Source organism: Corticium candelabrum, chromosome 20 (genome assembly GCF_963422355.1).
Source record: "Corticium candelabrum chromosome 20, ooCorCand1.1, whole genome shotgun sequence".
Lineage (NCBI taxonomy): Eukaryota > Metazoa > Porifera > Homoscleromorpha > Homosclerophorida > Plakinidae > Corticium > Corticium candelabrum.
Window position 1 is genome coordinate 929,551 of NC_085104.1, and position 16,153 is coordinate 945,703.

The following is a 16,153-nucleotide window of genomic DNA, read 5'->3' on the forward strand; positions in this document are numbered from 1 at the left end:
CAAAGCAGTGGAAGTTAAATTCATAACTTGCAAAGTTTCATGTGTACACAAAAGCGTTAGCGAGTGAACTATACCTATTCAAGGTATGACCCACCAAAACGGCCTCATACCCATTCAAAACCAACATTTGCTGCCTTGGATGTGATGAGGCAACCCAATACATGCGAACAGATACGACATGTACAAGTTACTTGCATCGTTGCTATAGAGTTTTCTACACTAGACCGTTACCTTTACGCTTAAACCAATCCCAATCGCAGCACCTTTTGCAGACTGTCTCTGTCATCTGAATCGTCACTCATAAAACATCTGTCAAATACAATATACAATAATTTCTTAGCATTGATAGATCCACTGTAAAGATCAAAGAAGAAGAACCTAAACAGTTTGACACTCTGAACACTGAATTCAAACTGTTTGGCTTTTGTTTTTGCCACACTGATTACCTGCAATTGGATTACATCTAATAGTCATGCGCATTAGGATTAGCAAAAAAAATTATTGAAACCTCATCAGGAATACCAGCCAGACGAGCTGCATTGAAACCGTAACTTTTAGGGCAAGCGCCAGAGACAAACTTGTACAGAAACGTGATAGTCTCGTTGGTGGGATCGTCTGAGTCATTCTCCACCATACACGCCTGGCAAGACATATCTTGAGTTGATGCTTGTGTTTGTTTGTTTGCTTGTTGTGTGTGTGTGTGTGTGTGTGTGTGTGTGTGTGTGTGTGTGTGTGTAGCATTCTCACCATGTGTCCAAGAGCAACTTTGGGATCTGCAGCAAACTCTTCCACTAGTGAGTGGTAGTGAGTGGAAAACAGAGTTCGACACTGTGTCTCATGTGCCAGCTCATTGACAACAGCACAAGCAATCGCTGTTCCATCATATGTAGATGTGCCGCGTCCTAAAGGAAGAACACAAATGACACTATGACATGCACAGTGCAAACTGACAAGCACTCAGACAGACAGACAGACAGACAAAATATTAATTTACCGACAAACAGGCAGACAGACAAACAGACAGACAGACAGACAGACAGACAGACAGACAGACAACCAAGCAGGCAATGTGTTCACAAACCAGATCTCATACCCAGTTCGTCGAGAAGCACTAAGGAATGTCTCGTTGCATGTCGTAAAATGCTAGACGTCTCGCTCAACTCAACAAAAAAAGTGCTCTCACCTGTACATGTATCAAAATGATAACAAAAAACGGAGTGAATGACCTAGTGACACCATACGACGCCTAAAAATTCTACCAGAAATGATTCTGTCCTGAGCACCAAGACGAGTGAATACACGATCAACAGGAGTAAGTCGGCAACTCTCACAAGGAACAAAGCAGCCCTATAAATGCAACAAAATATGAGGGAAAAAGCAAGTACCACTCAATTAATAAGAGATGCATCTCTCCAATACAATAGTCTAATGTATTGAGAGATGCATCCCTCCAATACAATAGTCTAGTGTATAGTGAGATGCATCCCTCCAATACAATAGTCTAATTAATGTGTTAAAACTCTCGTTGATTCCAACGCACCAGCTGAGCAATAATTGTAATTACTCCTGTTTGCCTCATCAATGTAGATTTTCCACCCATGTTTGGACCCGTAACAAGAACGCAAACGGGAGTAGAGACCAACACCGACTCAACCTCATCATCCTACCACAAGTAACATACTTCTTTTCAATGTTGCCTGCAATGACACTGCAACTTGTCATACCATCGAAATGCCAACCGACGTGTCATTTGGGATAAAATCGCCTCCTGTGAATGTCTGACTAATACAAGGGTGTCGACCATTCTTGATATCAATAAATGGCTGCAGTACATGTCATTAGTTCACAAACTTGAATTCGAAATAAAGTCTTTATGTAAGACTAAAGTGTTTTACCTGTTGGTCACAGTTCGGCATGACAAACTGAGGACGGCACATGACACCACTGCTGCTTCCACTAAATAATGTTAACTAATCAGTCATTGCTATGAAACACTTATATATGGACATCTGTGCATGCATGTATGTGTGTGTGTGTGTATGCGTGTGTGTGTGTGTGTGTGTGTGTGTGTGTGTGTGTGTGTGTGTGTGTGTGTGTGTGTGTGTGTGTGTGTGTGTGTGTGTGTGATCTTTACCTAAAGTGAGCCATGCTGAGAAGCACATCCAACACAGACAGACACTGAATGGCCTTTGACCAAGTATGAAAGCTAAACCACAAGGCAAAGTCAAAAAATATATCCATCCATCAAACTAAAGTATACAGGAGACATCCATTAGTCTGTCTGTCTGTCTGTCTGTCAGTCTGTCTGTCAGTCTGTCTGAGTGTATGTCATCAAACTCAAACCTCATGAACAACACTATTGTAATCAAACAAACAATCCTCACTGTGTATCAAACTCAGCAAATGTTCTCCTCGTTCTATCCTTCAGTGCTGCATCCCTTCTCTCCTCGGCCTCGGTAAGAGTTGCCACCGTGTCCTTAATCTCCATCGTGTAATACCGTTTGTATCCTTTCCTCTGGGACTGGAGAACGTACTTTGAACCATTCAGTTTTGCAGTAAACGAATCAGGGACTTCTAGTTGGTATCTATTCCTCCCTAAAAATAAGCAATTACACTGATACAGGTGCAAAATCAATGCTGTGTGTACCTGAACCAACATAGCAAATTTGCTGAAAAACAAACAAACAAACAATTATAAACAAGCCATTAAATGCTTGTCCATCTAACTGTTGGTGTGTCACACTGTCTGTATGTTAGTTTGTCTATCCTGTTTACCGACAGTCTGTGCCTTTGTCTTTGCTGTCTGTCTGTCTGTCTGTCTGTCTGTCTGTCTGTCTACAACATGGTATTGCTACACCTGAGGGAGGGGAATTGCTCACACACCACATTCAAATTCTACTCGAAAAGAACCCTGATTGGTCAATTCTTAAAACGGACGTCAGAAATGCTTTTAACTCAGCGTCTAGAGAGTGCCTTTTACAACAAATTGCACATCAGTTTGCAGATATATACCCTCATATCAACCAACTGTATGGAGAGCCCAGCTCCTTATCTATGTCACCAGCAAAGGTGTACAAGTACTCTCATCAAGTGAAGGGGTTCATCAAGGTGACCCTTTGGGTCCAGCTCTGTTTTCTGCCACTATCCACCCTGTTCTATGTGAAGTATTGACTCGACATGATGAAGTCACTATACTTGCATATTTGGATGATGTGTATGTGGTTGGGCCAACTGAAAACCTTAAATCAGTCCTCGAAGATCTCAAATCTTCTTTGTTGAAAGTTGGGTTAGAAATTTGTGACAGAAAGTGTGAACTGTATTGCCCATCTGGTGAGTGTTGCAATTTTCCAACTTCTGTTCTGTTGCATACGATAGAACTATCATTTTGGGCACTCCTATAGGGAATTCAGACTTCATACAAACTCGATGCATTGATATAGCCAAATCTGGTGATCGTCTTTGTTCTGAACTTGTCAAATTGCATGACAGTCAAAGCTCAATGTTGATTTTATGTCACTGTCATGTTCCTCGACTGAATTACCTGGCAAGAAAAATATTCCCAGCTGATTTGCAAGCAGAGCAAACATACATGATAATATGGCTATATCATCGTTTGAAAGCATTATAGGTTACAATCATCTAGATGATATCAATTGGAAACAAGCAACTTTATGGAAACAATCAACTTTAAAGATCAAATTTGGTGGTTTTGGATTGACACAATCAGTCAAATTCACCAGCAGCTTTCTTATCTTCATGGTGTCAAGCCATGAAAGACTTACCTGAGAGGTTTCGTCATTTTTTGATTTAGTCAATTATCTTCAAAGCAGGAAATCACTGCCAGGGTCAATCGGCTCCACTGTGGCCTCTTCCTATCAAGCAATACTATCAATGCCCAAGTCAAACCACGAAGATGGAGAACAACAGTCTCTTGATGACTTTATCTCATATCCAAAGAAATTACAGCATCAATTATCCACAAATGATTGCCAGTAATAGTGCTACTGATATTATTATACAAGCACAGTCTGATAGAGATGCACCACAGTTGAGATCCCTGCAAGGACGAGGGACTGGTGCGTGGCTGAATGTCATCGCCACTTCTGCTAAGCACGCTTTAAAAACAAACAAATTTTCTTTAGCGTGCTGCGTCTTACCTGAGGTTGGGAGTGGCTCTACTTTTCACCAATTGGATTAAAAAGTGTGATTGTGGTCATGATTTGGATGAATACGAATACAATCTTTTAACCTGTAAATATGGGGTTGACCTGTGTGGTCTCACAATTTAGTCTTAAATGGGTGGAGTGAATGTCTGTCTGTCCTTCACCTTCCCCATCAAACAGAACCAAGACATCAATACATCAATACTGAAGACCGTCCAGACATTACAATGTTTGATCCAAATACTGGACAGAATTTGGATATTGATGTTTCCCTGGCTCATCCGTGAAGTCAGGACATTATTAGGACGGCTAGCAAGGAAAATGGTCATGCTGCCGCAACAAGAGAAGAAAAGAAAATGAAAAATATTCAGAAGAGCTTGTCCAGGAGGATATGTATCAAGATGTGTTCCTCTTGTGATAGAACATTTTTGGGAGGTGGGGCACTAAAGCAGAGAATTTTTTGCAGCATTTGTCACAACAGTCAGCAAATCCAGAAGCCAATTTTAATGCTTCCATGTTCATGTCGTATTGGAGAAAAAGATTTTCTACAGTTCTGCAAAGATGCAACGCCAAAGTTATCCTTAGAAAACTTTCAAAATTGTCACCTAATCATGGTGATTTAGATAGATTATTTGATTTTGACATTCAAAGTCAAGTCCATTAGTGAATGACTTTGTTGTTTGCAAGACTGATTTGTATTTAAAAAATCCTAGCATGTGTACAAGTAGAATCTGTACGAGAATAAATTATCTGTCTGTCTGTCTGTCCATCCCCATCATACATCTAGTTACCATTGCATTCAATACAACAACCAGCCCTGTAGATGACCAAACCAGATCTTACCTTTGATCCTATTCTAGCCTTCTGCTCATTGAGATACGTCTCCAGTTTCTTCAGTGTAACATCAATAGTAACCACTGCTGAGTCATAACTAGCATCAACACCTAACGCAAGCAACTAAAAACACACGTTCTTCACTGTCCTAGGAAACAAACAACAACCTCTGGCTGGTTTGATGACTCCGTCTTGTCGTGCACGTTCATGATCAAATGCTCTCTGAGACAAACAAACAACAGTCACTGTCAGTGCATGGCTACCAAAGACAAGTTAACTGCACCAACAACACACACACACACACACACACACACACACACACACACACACACACACACACACACACACACACACACTGCCTCATTCAAGCTATTTTCTACAATAGTTGTGAGTGCATTACACACTCACTGTAAAGTAATCTAGTTTCTGTGACAAGACAGGAAAACCTGGACCTAAAACAAACAACGCAACTCGTCAAGTAGTAAAAATTTAGAGAAAAAAAGAAGACTTCACCAGTTGAATCAGAAGATACGACTGTGAGAATGCTTTTCAGTAGAACTGATCTGTGTGTAAAGATGGATGGATTAGCAAAAAGTGACATCTTCGGTAACGTGTGGTTACTGTATGTCATTTAGGCTTTCATCAAACATTCCAATGATCTCTTCGGCTTTCGCAAATCCTTCCAAGGTTGAGAGAAGATCTCCAATCTTTTTCTTACTGATAGAAATGAACACAAGTTATTGCACTAGTCTCATTAAAATAGATGGTATTAAAGTGTCTGTCTGTCTATCAGTCTGTCTGTCTGTCTCTCTCCTCTCTCTCTCCCTCCCTCCCTCCCACCCACCCACCCACCCACCCACCCACCCACCCACCCACCCTCCCTCCCTCCCTCCCTCCCTCCCTCCCTCTCTCTCTCTCTCTCTCTCTGATGTACGATAAATCAAGCAGAGTTGGACGTGAGCATGGCTCACCCTTGGAGCAGACATCCTAAATAGAGCATCTAAAGAGGCAGGCTATGCAGCTGAGAGGCATGAGATGAGAAAGAAAAGCAAATACGAAGCTCTGTCAGTTCAGGATGGCACAACACCTAACTTAGTTCCTCTGGTCTTTGAACACTTTGGGTTCTGGGGTCAGGAGGCTGATAACTTCCTGAGCTCACTCTCGAAAAAATCAAAAGATTCAGAAGGCAGAAGTACTGAAGCCAACTTCAGGACGAGATGGCTTAGACAAATTTCTATAATTATCCAGAGATGTAATGCTAGAGTTATATTAAAGAAGATAAGTAGTAGATTGCATGTAGGTAAGACAGATGATTTTTTCTTTGATGTAGACATTCAACACTATGTTCATTAGGATAATAGCTATGACTTCAGACATTTTAGTAGCTTTTGTTTATGCTAAGGGTGCTTTCATTTTTGTGATTGTTACATTTACAGTTTGGGAAAGAATAAAACAATTTGTCTGTCTGTCTGTCTGTATGTATGTATGTATGTCTGCCCATCTTTCTAAATCTCTGCATACCTGTCCATCTAGCCACCTGTCATATACACTAATCTGTTTGTCTGATTGTCTGTCTGTCTTACATTTCTGTCCGCCATTCTCTCGTCTGCCTGCCAGTCAGTCAGTCTAGCTGTCTGCATTAAAGCTACACAGTCTACTTTCTATCACAACTCAAAAACTAAAGCAATTGTGTCTACCTGTACATCGCCTCTTCATACATTATTGCTCTGCTGTCTGGATGATCCTGACTCCGAGACACAGAGCCAAGAGCATGAATCCTACAGAAAACAAACATCCCAACATTTACACACAATCACCCACATAACAAAGACATCAATTAATGCATTACAAGAACACGGTCACAAACAACTTTACACTCTAGCATATCGCACTCAACGTGCAACCGTTTTTCAAGGTTAGTAACAAAAATGTTCTGTTACCGTAAATCATAACTAGACAATGATCAAGTCATTTAATTTGTGTTTTCTGCTTTTCATGCCAAGTCACACACACACACACACACACACACACACACACACACACACACACACACACACACACACACACACACACACACGCACACACACCATCAACTAGTCAAAATTTGTACACATAAATTCTCTCTAGCACAACGTTTGGAAGCTGTGGTGGAACACAAAAACCTATAACTTCCTCTCGTGTTAGTAAAAGCAAAAAGTCCAACAAATTGTCTCAAAAAGTCTATCAAGCGTGTGGGCTGGGTGTAGCAGTGAGCATGTACAAAACCTCAACTAACTGTAGTTAATAGCCTTACTTTCGAAGTTGTCTCTCCAGGTCAGGAAGTGACTTTAATATCGTCCTTGTTCCTGAAGTCACCGACGCTGGCAATGCCATTAAATCCTCAACTGCATCCAGTCTTGCATTGATAACGTCGGGATGACACGGTGGAGCACACAACCATTGCTTGAATTGTCTCTTTCCAAATGCAGTTGAACAATGATCAAGTATTTCTAGTAATGTACCGAATCTTGACCCATCCCAATTATTAGTTAATATTTCGAGATTATTGAGAGTGATGTCGTCGAGAATCATGTGCTGATGTGGTAATGGGAATTGTGGTTGGGAATCGTCTGAGAGAGAAGCACCGTGTGAGTCTATGGGCGTGTAGATTGTGAAATTAGATAGCGAAAGAATTTCTTCGTCTATTAGACACTTGTTCAAATACCTGTAATAGAAAATAAAAAAATACAATTATGTTTTGTATTGAGAGATGCATCCCTCCAATACAATAGTCTAGTGTATTGTGAGATGCATCCCTCCAATACAATAGTCTAGTGTATTGTGAGATGCATCCCTCCAATACAATAGTCTAGTGTATTGTGAGATGCATCCCTCCAATACAATAGTCTAATGTATTGTGAGATGCATCCCTCCAATACAATAGTCTAGTGTATTGTGAGATGCATCCCTTCAATACTTTTAGTCTAGTGTATTGTGAGATCCATCCCTCCAATACAATAGTCTACTGTATTGTAAGATGCATCCCTCCAATACAATAGTCTAGTGTATTGTGAGATGCATCACTCCAATACAACAGTCCCATACAATCCAAGTCAAAGAGAGTCTGCACATTACCAAGTAATTGCTCCTAATGCACTCAATCCCAACAGCCAATCATCATGAGCTGTCAAACCAAGTGAATCAATCTCGGACAGAAAACGTTGAAATCCATCTGGCCACTGAAACAGACAAATTTAGAGCCAATACATCCATCCATCCATCCCATGGTGCATCCAAACGTGCAATGTTCTCGAAAAGATGGTGTATTACCTTCGCTGAACTATCTGAACAGTCTGCTTTAAAATAGTCGCCTTCTACTAGATACTTCAACACCTTTTGAGCATCCCAAAACTCCGATCCTGTACAGGATGCAGTCACAAAGTCAGACAACACAAACAATAAAACACTACCAAACAAACAATAAAACACTAACAAACAACAAACTAACAATAAAAACACTAACAAACAACAAACAATAAACACGCTAACAAACAAATACAGTGAGAAAGGCTTAGACAACTTGTCACAAGACAAATAGAGAAGAATATAACAAAGTCACTGTAGACTGCAAGACAGCTACATGCCACTGTCTGCTCACCTGAAAGCAAAGAATCTTTAATCACAGTAGCGAGACTATTTTGTAGCACTTGAATTGTTTTGTCCAAGAGTCGACCTCGCTCATAAAGAATCTACAAAACAAGACTAGACTACTTCCTCATATGAAAAAATAAAAGTGCTTACATGTGCCGGTGGATAATGAGCTAGTAATGTTCGCAACCTGGAGCACTGACGATCGTCTGTAAACTGTCCAATCTAGAAAGACATAACAACGTAAAACCAGAAATTCGTGTGACCCTAATATTGTATAAATTGCCCCAAATGAGTGCTTCAAAAATGCCATGCAGTTTTAATTGTGTGATATCACGACAGTTAGAATGTCTACTCAAGTATACTAACTGGTACCATATTACTGCACATAAAAGCGCATGCGCTTGTTTACAAGACTTTTTTTATCGGCCAGCTATCTCCAAGTAGCAGAGTGAGTAGATGAGTGTTGGAAATCTATAGACAGAGATGTTATACCAAAGTCATTTTAAGAGTGTGGTGTCGATTGGGGTTAACAACAGAAAACTTCTTTCATACATACACTTTCTACTATGTCAGCTTCTAGAGAAGGGTTTCATATCTAAAAGCGCAGTTCCAGTGGAGTTGATGATAACGACGATGATGACAACAGAAGACTTCAAGACGGAAGTGACTGACAAGACATGATCACTTAGTGTTCATGACAGTGTTTTAGACAAAATGTTACCTAAAGTAGTACGTTTGATAGCCTTAACATCATGATGGTGTGTCCACTGAGTCAGGGATGACGGTTAATATAGTAATCCATCTTTTGAAAGACACACTTTGTTACATGTAGGACAAGTTAGACCCCAAAGTTGGAAGAGTTCTAATGGTAGATACATCACAATTTTTATATCACTCAAATGATGACAGCAATTGATGGCAAATTTTGCTTGAATCATAGCCATGGTCTTCCCTGATGTTGCTTTCCTTGTTTGAGCTCTCCAACAGCAACTGCTTCGGTATCCTGTCATCAGGCATGCGTACTACATGCCCAACCCACTGAAATCGAGTCTTAATTAACACAATTCTACTCAATCACATGAATTTCAGTAGAGGCACATGCGCTTGCATCTCGATCAACTTGTCCTATTCCCCCTGATTTCAGATATAGATGTATGCGCTTTTATGCACAGTAATATGGTAATGGTTTATATTGACCATCAACAACCGCCATAACAACTACAACAAGAACGAAAGCCCCTATGCACAGACATTTGCTGCCTGTTCAACTTCTTGTGTAGGTGTGAAGAGAATTGCCTTTATCGATTCAATAGTCTGGGCAAACAGTGTACATGGATTTACGGGAAAACGGTGAGAGAAAGATGAAATCAATACGCATGCACAGGTCTATGCACAGTGCGAATTCATGATGATATTTTGGTTACATGATTCAAATCATCACACAAATTTCTGGTTTTACAGTATAACTAATGCAGGTACTAAGAATGAAAGTGACGACAACAAACATTGATGCATGTAAGGTAAATTGATGTGTGTGTGTGTGTGTGTGTGTGCATGTGTGTGTGTGTGTGTGTGTGTGTGTGTGTGTGTGTGTGTGTGTGTGTGTGTGTGTGTGTGTGTGTGTAATTAAAATCAAATGACAAACCCATGCGGACATAGGCTCATGTGATATAGCAATAAACAGACAAACAAAAAAACAAAGAAACGGATACGCAAACAACAATCCAAGACAAATAGATAAACAAGCAAAACACAAAACAGACAAACAAAAGCAAACCAACAGGCCATCTGATAAAATACAAAAGATCAACAGCCAGACTGCCAATAACATGTCATTCTTCTCTCACATTAAATTCTCCAATAGAAGTATCGACAAAGCAGACACCGTAGACCGACTCTCCACCAGCAACCTCACCGCAAGGCTAAGACAAGAATTCGTGTAATTATTGATATTAATATGTAACAGCAATACAAACTAGTAAATTTGTAAAGTGTCGACAACTTTACTATTACCACAGCATTTAATTAAATTGTAATTAATTAATACTTTTTCTGTTAGTGCCATCAGGTAGCTTCCCGCGCTGTTTGAGCAGTTGCCGTCCAACACTCCATACGTACGCGTTCCTGTGACATCAAAATGACACACAACAGACGTCAGACGTTCGTGGCATTCCTCACCTTTTGTCACAACTGCACACAATTCACGTCTCACCACCCTGTCAATACGACCTGATACCCCATCTGCAGGTCATAAAAATACAATAAAATAGTCAGTCTCAAGCTCGGCTTCCTTTGCTTCTTACGTTTCTTTATTCTTTCCTCCATCATTTGAGGAGTCTCCGTCTGCTCAACTCTGCCAATTCTAAAAGCAGAAATTTTTATGAAAACCAATTTTGGAGGCAAACGTTTGGATTATGTAATCAAACAGTTATGTGCTGCTTGTGGTAATACAATATACTGTCACACAATATACAAAGATTAGACTTTAGGTTTTTAGGTTGCTGGCTTTGTTCACAAGTGAGTGATGGTACGGTACAATGTCACTTATTCACACTTCAACTGTTCATAAATCTAAATATTTTGATAAACTGATGCTGACTTGCAGAGCTACCCAGTGACCCAACTGTTCCTCAGAAATTGCAAAAATGCTTAAAGTTTAGATGTAGAGTACATATCAAATCAAAATTAAAAATTCCCAACATACAACAGTCAAACAAGTAGACAAACATACAAACAGATAAATAAACAAACAGACAAATGACAGACAAACAAACAGACAAACAGACACACAAACAGAAAAACAAACAGGTGGACAAACAGACAGACAAACAAACAAACAAACAGCTAGACAAACAGACAAACAAACAAACAAACAGACAAACAAACAGGTAAACAAACAGACAAACAGACAAAGAAACAGCTAGACAACAGACAAACAAACAAACAGACAAACAAACAGACAAACAAACAGGTAGACCAACAAACAGACAAACAAACAGACAAAGAAACAGCTAGACAAACAGACAAACAAACAGGTAGACAAACAAACAAACAAACAGATAGACAAACAGACAAACAAACAAACAGACAAACAAACAGATAGACAAACAGACAAGCAAACAAACAAACAAACAGACAAACAACAGACAAACAACAGACAAACAACAGACAAACAAACAGCTACACAAACAGACAAACAGACAGACAAACAGACAGACAAACAGACAAACAAACATACAAACAAACAAACAAACAACAACCAATAATTAGATAAACAATGACATGTCAGTTGAAATACTTATTATTAGTCTTAATACATTCAATATTAATTATTTAATTATTTGTTGATGTCCACTACAGTACTACTGACTTGTATCCTTTCTCTATCAATGAGTCCGAGTATCGACCAAACGAGATCTCTGGAAATCCGGCGTGTGCAAATCCGCCTTTCATAAACACGAGACCAAGTTCTTTGACTGCAATAACAGCGTCCATGTGATACAACTCATAAAACTTGCCAACCTGCACAACACGCGCCAGATGCATTAGTAAATCAGACAAATAAATTTCAATAACATTATCTGTCTTACATGGTCTGGTTTGCTGCCTGTCTGTTTGTTTAATTTTTCTACAAATCTGTCTGTCTGTCTGTCTGTCTGTCTGTCTGTATTCACCTTGAAAAACAAGACAGTGTCAAAGTTGTCACTCTTCACAGTCCACCACTGCTGCATGCCAGGAGTTTGCTTCTTTAGAAAGTCAGTAGGAACCTAAAATTAGAGGAGTGACATTGCACAGATACCATAAACGTATACTACAGCAGAGATAAACAAGCAAGAAATGACATAATAACTACACCACATACATAAACGGTTCGTTCATTAAATTGTGGATGAGATGGTAAACGACCTTCCTTGTCTCTAAATCAAACATGAATGCATCAATTCAACAACAAACTCACAAATCACATCCAAAATCAAACCAACCTCCTCTTGCCATCTTGAAGAAATGACAACGTATCGTGAAGAAATGACTCTGTGGATTCGTTTGCAGTATTCTTTGGCTTTTCACCTGGCTGAAATGTACACATTAAAATAAAGAAACTTAAACAAATCGGGTTTCTGATTGTGTGTCCGTGTCCGTGTGTGTGTGTGTGTGTGTGTGTGTGTGTGTGTGTCCATGTGTGTCCGTGTGTGTGTGTGTGTGTGTGTGTGTGTGTGTGTGTCCGTGTGTGTCTATGTCCATGTGTGTCCGTGTGTGTGTGTGTGTGTGTGTGTGTGTGTGTGTGTGTGTGTGTGTGTGTGTGTGTGTGTGTGTGTCCACATCTACATCACGTATGTGTCTCATTGTCTAGCCCATCCATCCAGATTCCACCATCCCAACAACACCCATTCTACTTCCATCATCCCCACCAAGAGGCACTCACCGACGAGCTGCAACTGAATTTGGCCAACGCATTAGCTGCAGCTTTTGCACTCGCCTGCACTGCAGCCGATGGTGGTTTCATTGGCATAGAAGGAGACAGAAACGTAGATGAAAACGATGAGCATATGTCATCACTTTCCATGCCAAATGACTGCGAAACAGTTGCCTTCACTTCTTTCTTGGATCGTTTCTTGGCTTTTGGCTGTAAATATATTGATTTAAGCTACACCATATGATACAGTCAGTTGAGTAGCTGCTCACTGTTTCTATGTGCTCACACACAGAGTTATCAGAGATGACGTCCTCACTGATGTTGTCATCACTGGAAGGTTCTGCTGCAGGTTGGTATTCATCTAGAGAAAACGTGCAAAGTCAAACAATGTAGACATTAAAATAAAGAAACTTAAACAAATTGAATGAATAGACGATTGAATGAATGTGTAAATAGGAAACATTGACAAAACAAGACACAACAAAATTGCATAGTAAAATGACTAGAAATACACTAAACAAACATATTTACAATAATAATTCATAAATTACATTCTAAGTACAGCAAACGTATAGACAAATAGGCATGTCATGTAGATACTATAGATGGATGAGTGTGTTGATGAGCGTGCAACCTAAATATTGAGATTCTGAGAGATTGAAAGAGACAAGTGTTTATACCTTCTGATTCTTCCTCGATTATTCTCTTCCTTCGTTTAGATTGTTTTTTCTTCTCGTCCATTGACAATGTACTTGATCGTCTCTTTCGTCCATCGTTTCGTTGTTTCTACAAGATACACAATCAAGATGCACCAGTCTCAAAACCAGTTGAGAAAGTAACAGACAGACAAACAAAAATAGACAGACAGACAAACAAGTAGACAGACAGACAAACAAATAGACAGACAGACAAACAAATAGACAGACAGACAAACAGACAAATAGACAGACAAACAAATAGACAGACAGACAGACAAACAAATAGACAGACAGACAGACAAACAAATAGACAGACAGACAGACAAATAAATAGACAGACAAACAAATAGACAAACAGACAAACAAGTAGGCAGACAGACAAACTGTTTCAAATAAATGACAGACAAACAAATAGACAGACAGACAAACAATAGACAAAAAGACAATTTTTGTCGCTGGGGGACACAAGCTTCCAACTATCTGAACAAGCTGGCCAAGTCGTCTAGAGATAATGAGGGAAAGAAAAACAAGGCCCAATTCAAGACCAAGTGGAGATCTCTCATCTCCATTCAACTGCAGAGAAACCTTGCTAAAGTTATAGCAGACAAGTTATATAGCATTCACAGAATGAACACTACAGTTGCAAATTATTAAATCATTGTATGTGTAGGGCCTAAGGGTCTCTTTTGTTTGTGTAGTTTTTAGAATTATTTAGACAGACAGACATACAGACAAACAAATAGACAGACACACAAATAGACAAACAGACAAACAAGTAGACACACAAATAGACACAGACAGACAGATGGTTTATTTGTCATAAATCATTTAATTAAAAACAAATGAACATGAATGTACATACCATAGTTAAACAGCTTGGCCACATCATTCTACATTATTCTGACAGTCTTGATAAGTTATAAGTGTATACTCACTGTGTTAGAAATAATCTCTTCGTCGTCATCCGAAAGCAAAACATTTGCGATTTTGCTCTCTTCTGTCTCCATCTCTTCTCCATCTGATGATATAATTCTGATCAAATTTTGTCTCTCCTTGCCCACCATTCTGAGCGCCTTGTCTGCTTCCTGACATGCAGATTTAACATCAGGAGTTACTAATGCGACAGACAGTGGAGCATTCTCGTCATTCAAACCAGAATACGGATGAACAAACCTGCAAACAAAGAGAACATTAGTCAATAGCAAAAAACAAAAATGATAAACAAAAACAAACAAACAGACAACACATAGATAGCATACAAAGAAACAAACAGACCAGCAGATAAACAAAGAAACAAACAGACAACAAACAAACAGACAAACAGCTAGACAAACAGACAAATAGACAACAAACAAACAAACAGACAGACAAACAGACAACAAACAAACAGACAACAAACAAACAGACAGACAAACAAACAGACAACAAACAAACAAACAGTCAGACAACAAACAAGCAGACAAACAGCTATACAAACAAACAAACAGACAACAAACAAACAGACAACAGACAGACAGACAAACAGACAGATAAACAGACAAACAGACAACAAAAAACAGATAATAGACCAACAAATAAATCTGTCCATAAACAAACAAAAACAAAACAAAAGAAAACAGATGAACAGACAGACAAACACACTACAGACAGACAACACTTGAAAAGCACAAACACAATCAAACAAACCAACAAACTTGTTCTTCACGTTTGTCTGTGTAGTAGACATACTGATGACACATGCTATTACCATTCTATTGTTAATTAATTAATTAATTAATTAATTAATTGATTGATTAATTAATTACTATTTTATTAAAAGTCTTACTTTTCTTGTACCCATCCTCGTGTTGGAGGGTCACCAAAAAACTGCACGTGCCACAGCCGCGTTGTCATTCCTTTTGATAGTAAGGAGGTTCCCGGATGTTTGGTCACTATTCCTGGCCACCACGGGTGACCTTCTATCTGAGCCCAAACGACATCAAATTCATTCATCGAAACACCGGTTGCCGTTTTCGATGTTGAAGTCCCCGTATAAACCTTGGACACGCGGAGCGCTTCTTGACGAGGCGAACTGCTCGAATCTACGGCTTCATCAGGCCTTCGTTGGGTCGCCGTGTTTGAAGATGGAGAAAAGTATGAGAGAATGCCTTTTTCAGCTGGCATGACGCGAGCGCGCGGACAACGGCAATGATTGATATGAACTGCTTTGGCGCCAAATTACGTGATACTAGATTTGCAAGTAAGTTTTTACGAAATTGAAAGCTAATGAAAGAAATGCATTTAATTAAATGTTTTAAAATTATTTGCATGAACTGTGTAGTAAATTTTTTAGAGTCTAACTTCTACAGTACAGTAGAGTGTAGAGTCGTATCTAGCGCGCGCACTCACTTAATTAAATTTATATAAACCTTTCT

General features: G+C 39.4%; 1 protein-coding gene across 1 annotated transcript; it reads right to left on the reverse strand.

Annotated features, from left to right (window-relative positions):
• Nucleotides 1-56: 56 nt before the first annotated feature.
• LOC134195634 (DNA mismatch repair protein Msh6-like) lies at nucleotides 57-15,942 on the reverse strand. The gene is made up of 36 exons (XM_062664691.1): nucleotides 15,565-15,942; nucleotides 14,675-14,912; nucleotides 13,722-13,827; nucleotides 13,311-13,402; nucleotides 13,051-13,251; nucleotides 12,611-12,699; nucleotides 12,490-12,544; nucleotides 12,302-12,394; nucleotides 11,998-12,149; nucleotides 10,931-10,989; nucleotides 10,806-10,868; nucleotides 10,675-10,751; nucleotides 10,475-10,549; nucleotides 8,778-8,849; nucleotides 8,635-8,725; nucleotides 8,307-8,395; nucleotides 8,112-8,215; nucleotides 7,291-7,701; nucleotides 6,695-6,775; nucleotides 5,619-5,714; nucleotides 5,511-5,560; nucleotides 5,406-5,449; nucleotides 5,165-5,219; nucleotides 5,007-5,107; nucleotides 2,648-2,669; nucleotides 2,385-2,595; nucleotides 2,135-2,206; nucleotides 1,896-1,956; nucleotides 1,725-1,823; nucleotides 1,541-1,663; nucleotides 1,260-1,347; nucleotides 1,094-1,183; nucleotides 748-902; nucleotides 509-640; nucleotides 379-446; nucleotides 57-309 (listed from the first exon to the last, which is right to left on the reverse strand). Exons 1-36 carry the CDS (start codon nucleotides 15,900-15,902, stop codon nucleotides 240-242), a joined length of 4,023 nt encoding a protein of 1,340 aa, XP_062520675.1. The 5' UTR covers nucleotides 15,903-15,942; the 3' UTR covers nucleotides 57-239.
• Between the last annotated feature and the right edge of the window lie 211 nt (nucleotides 15,943-16,153).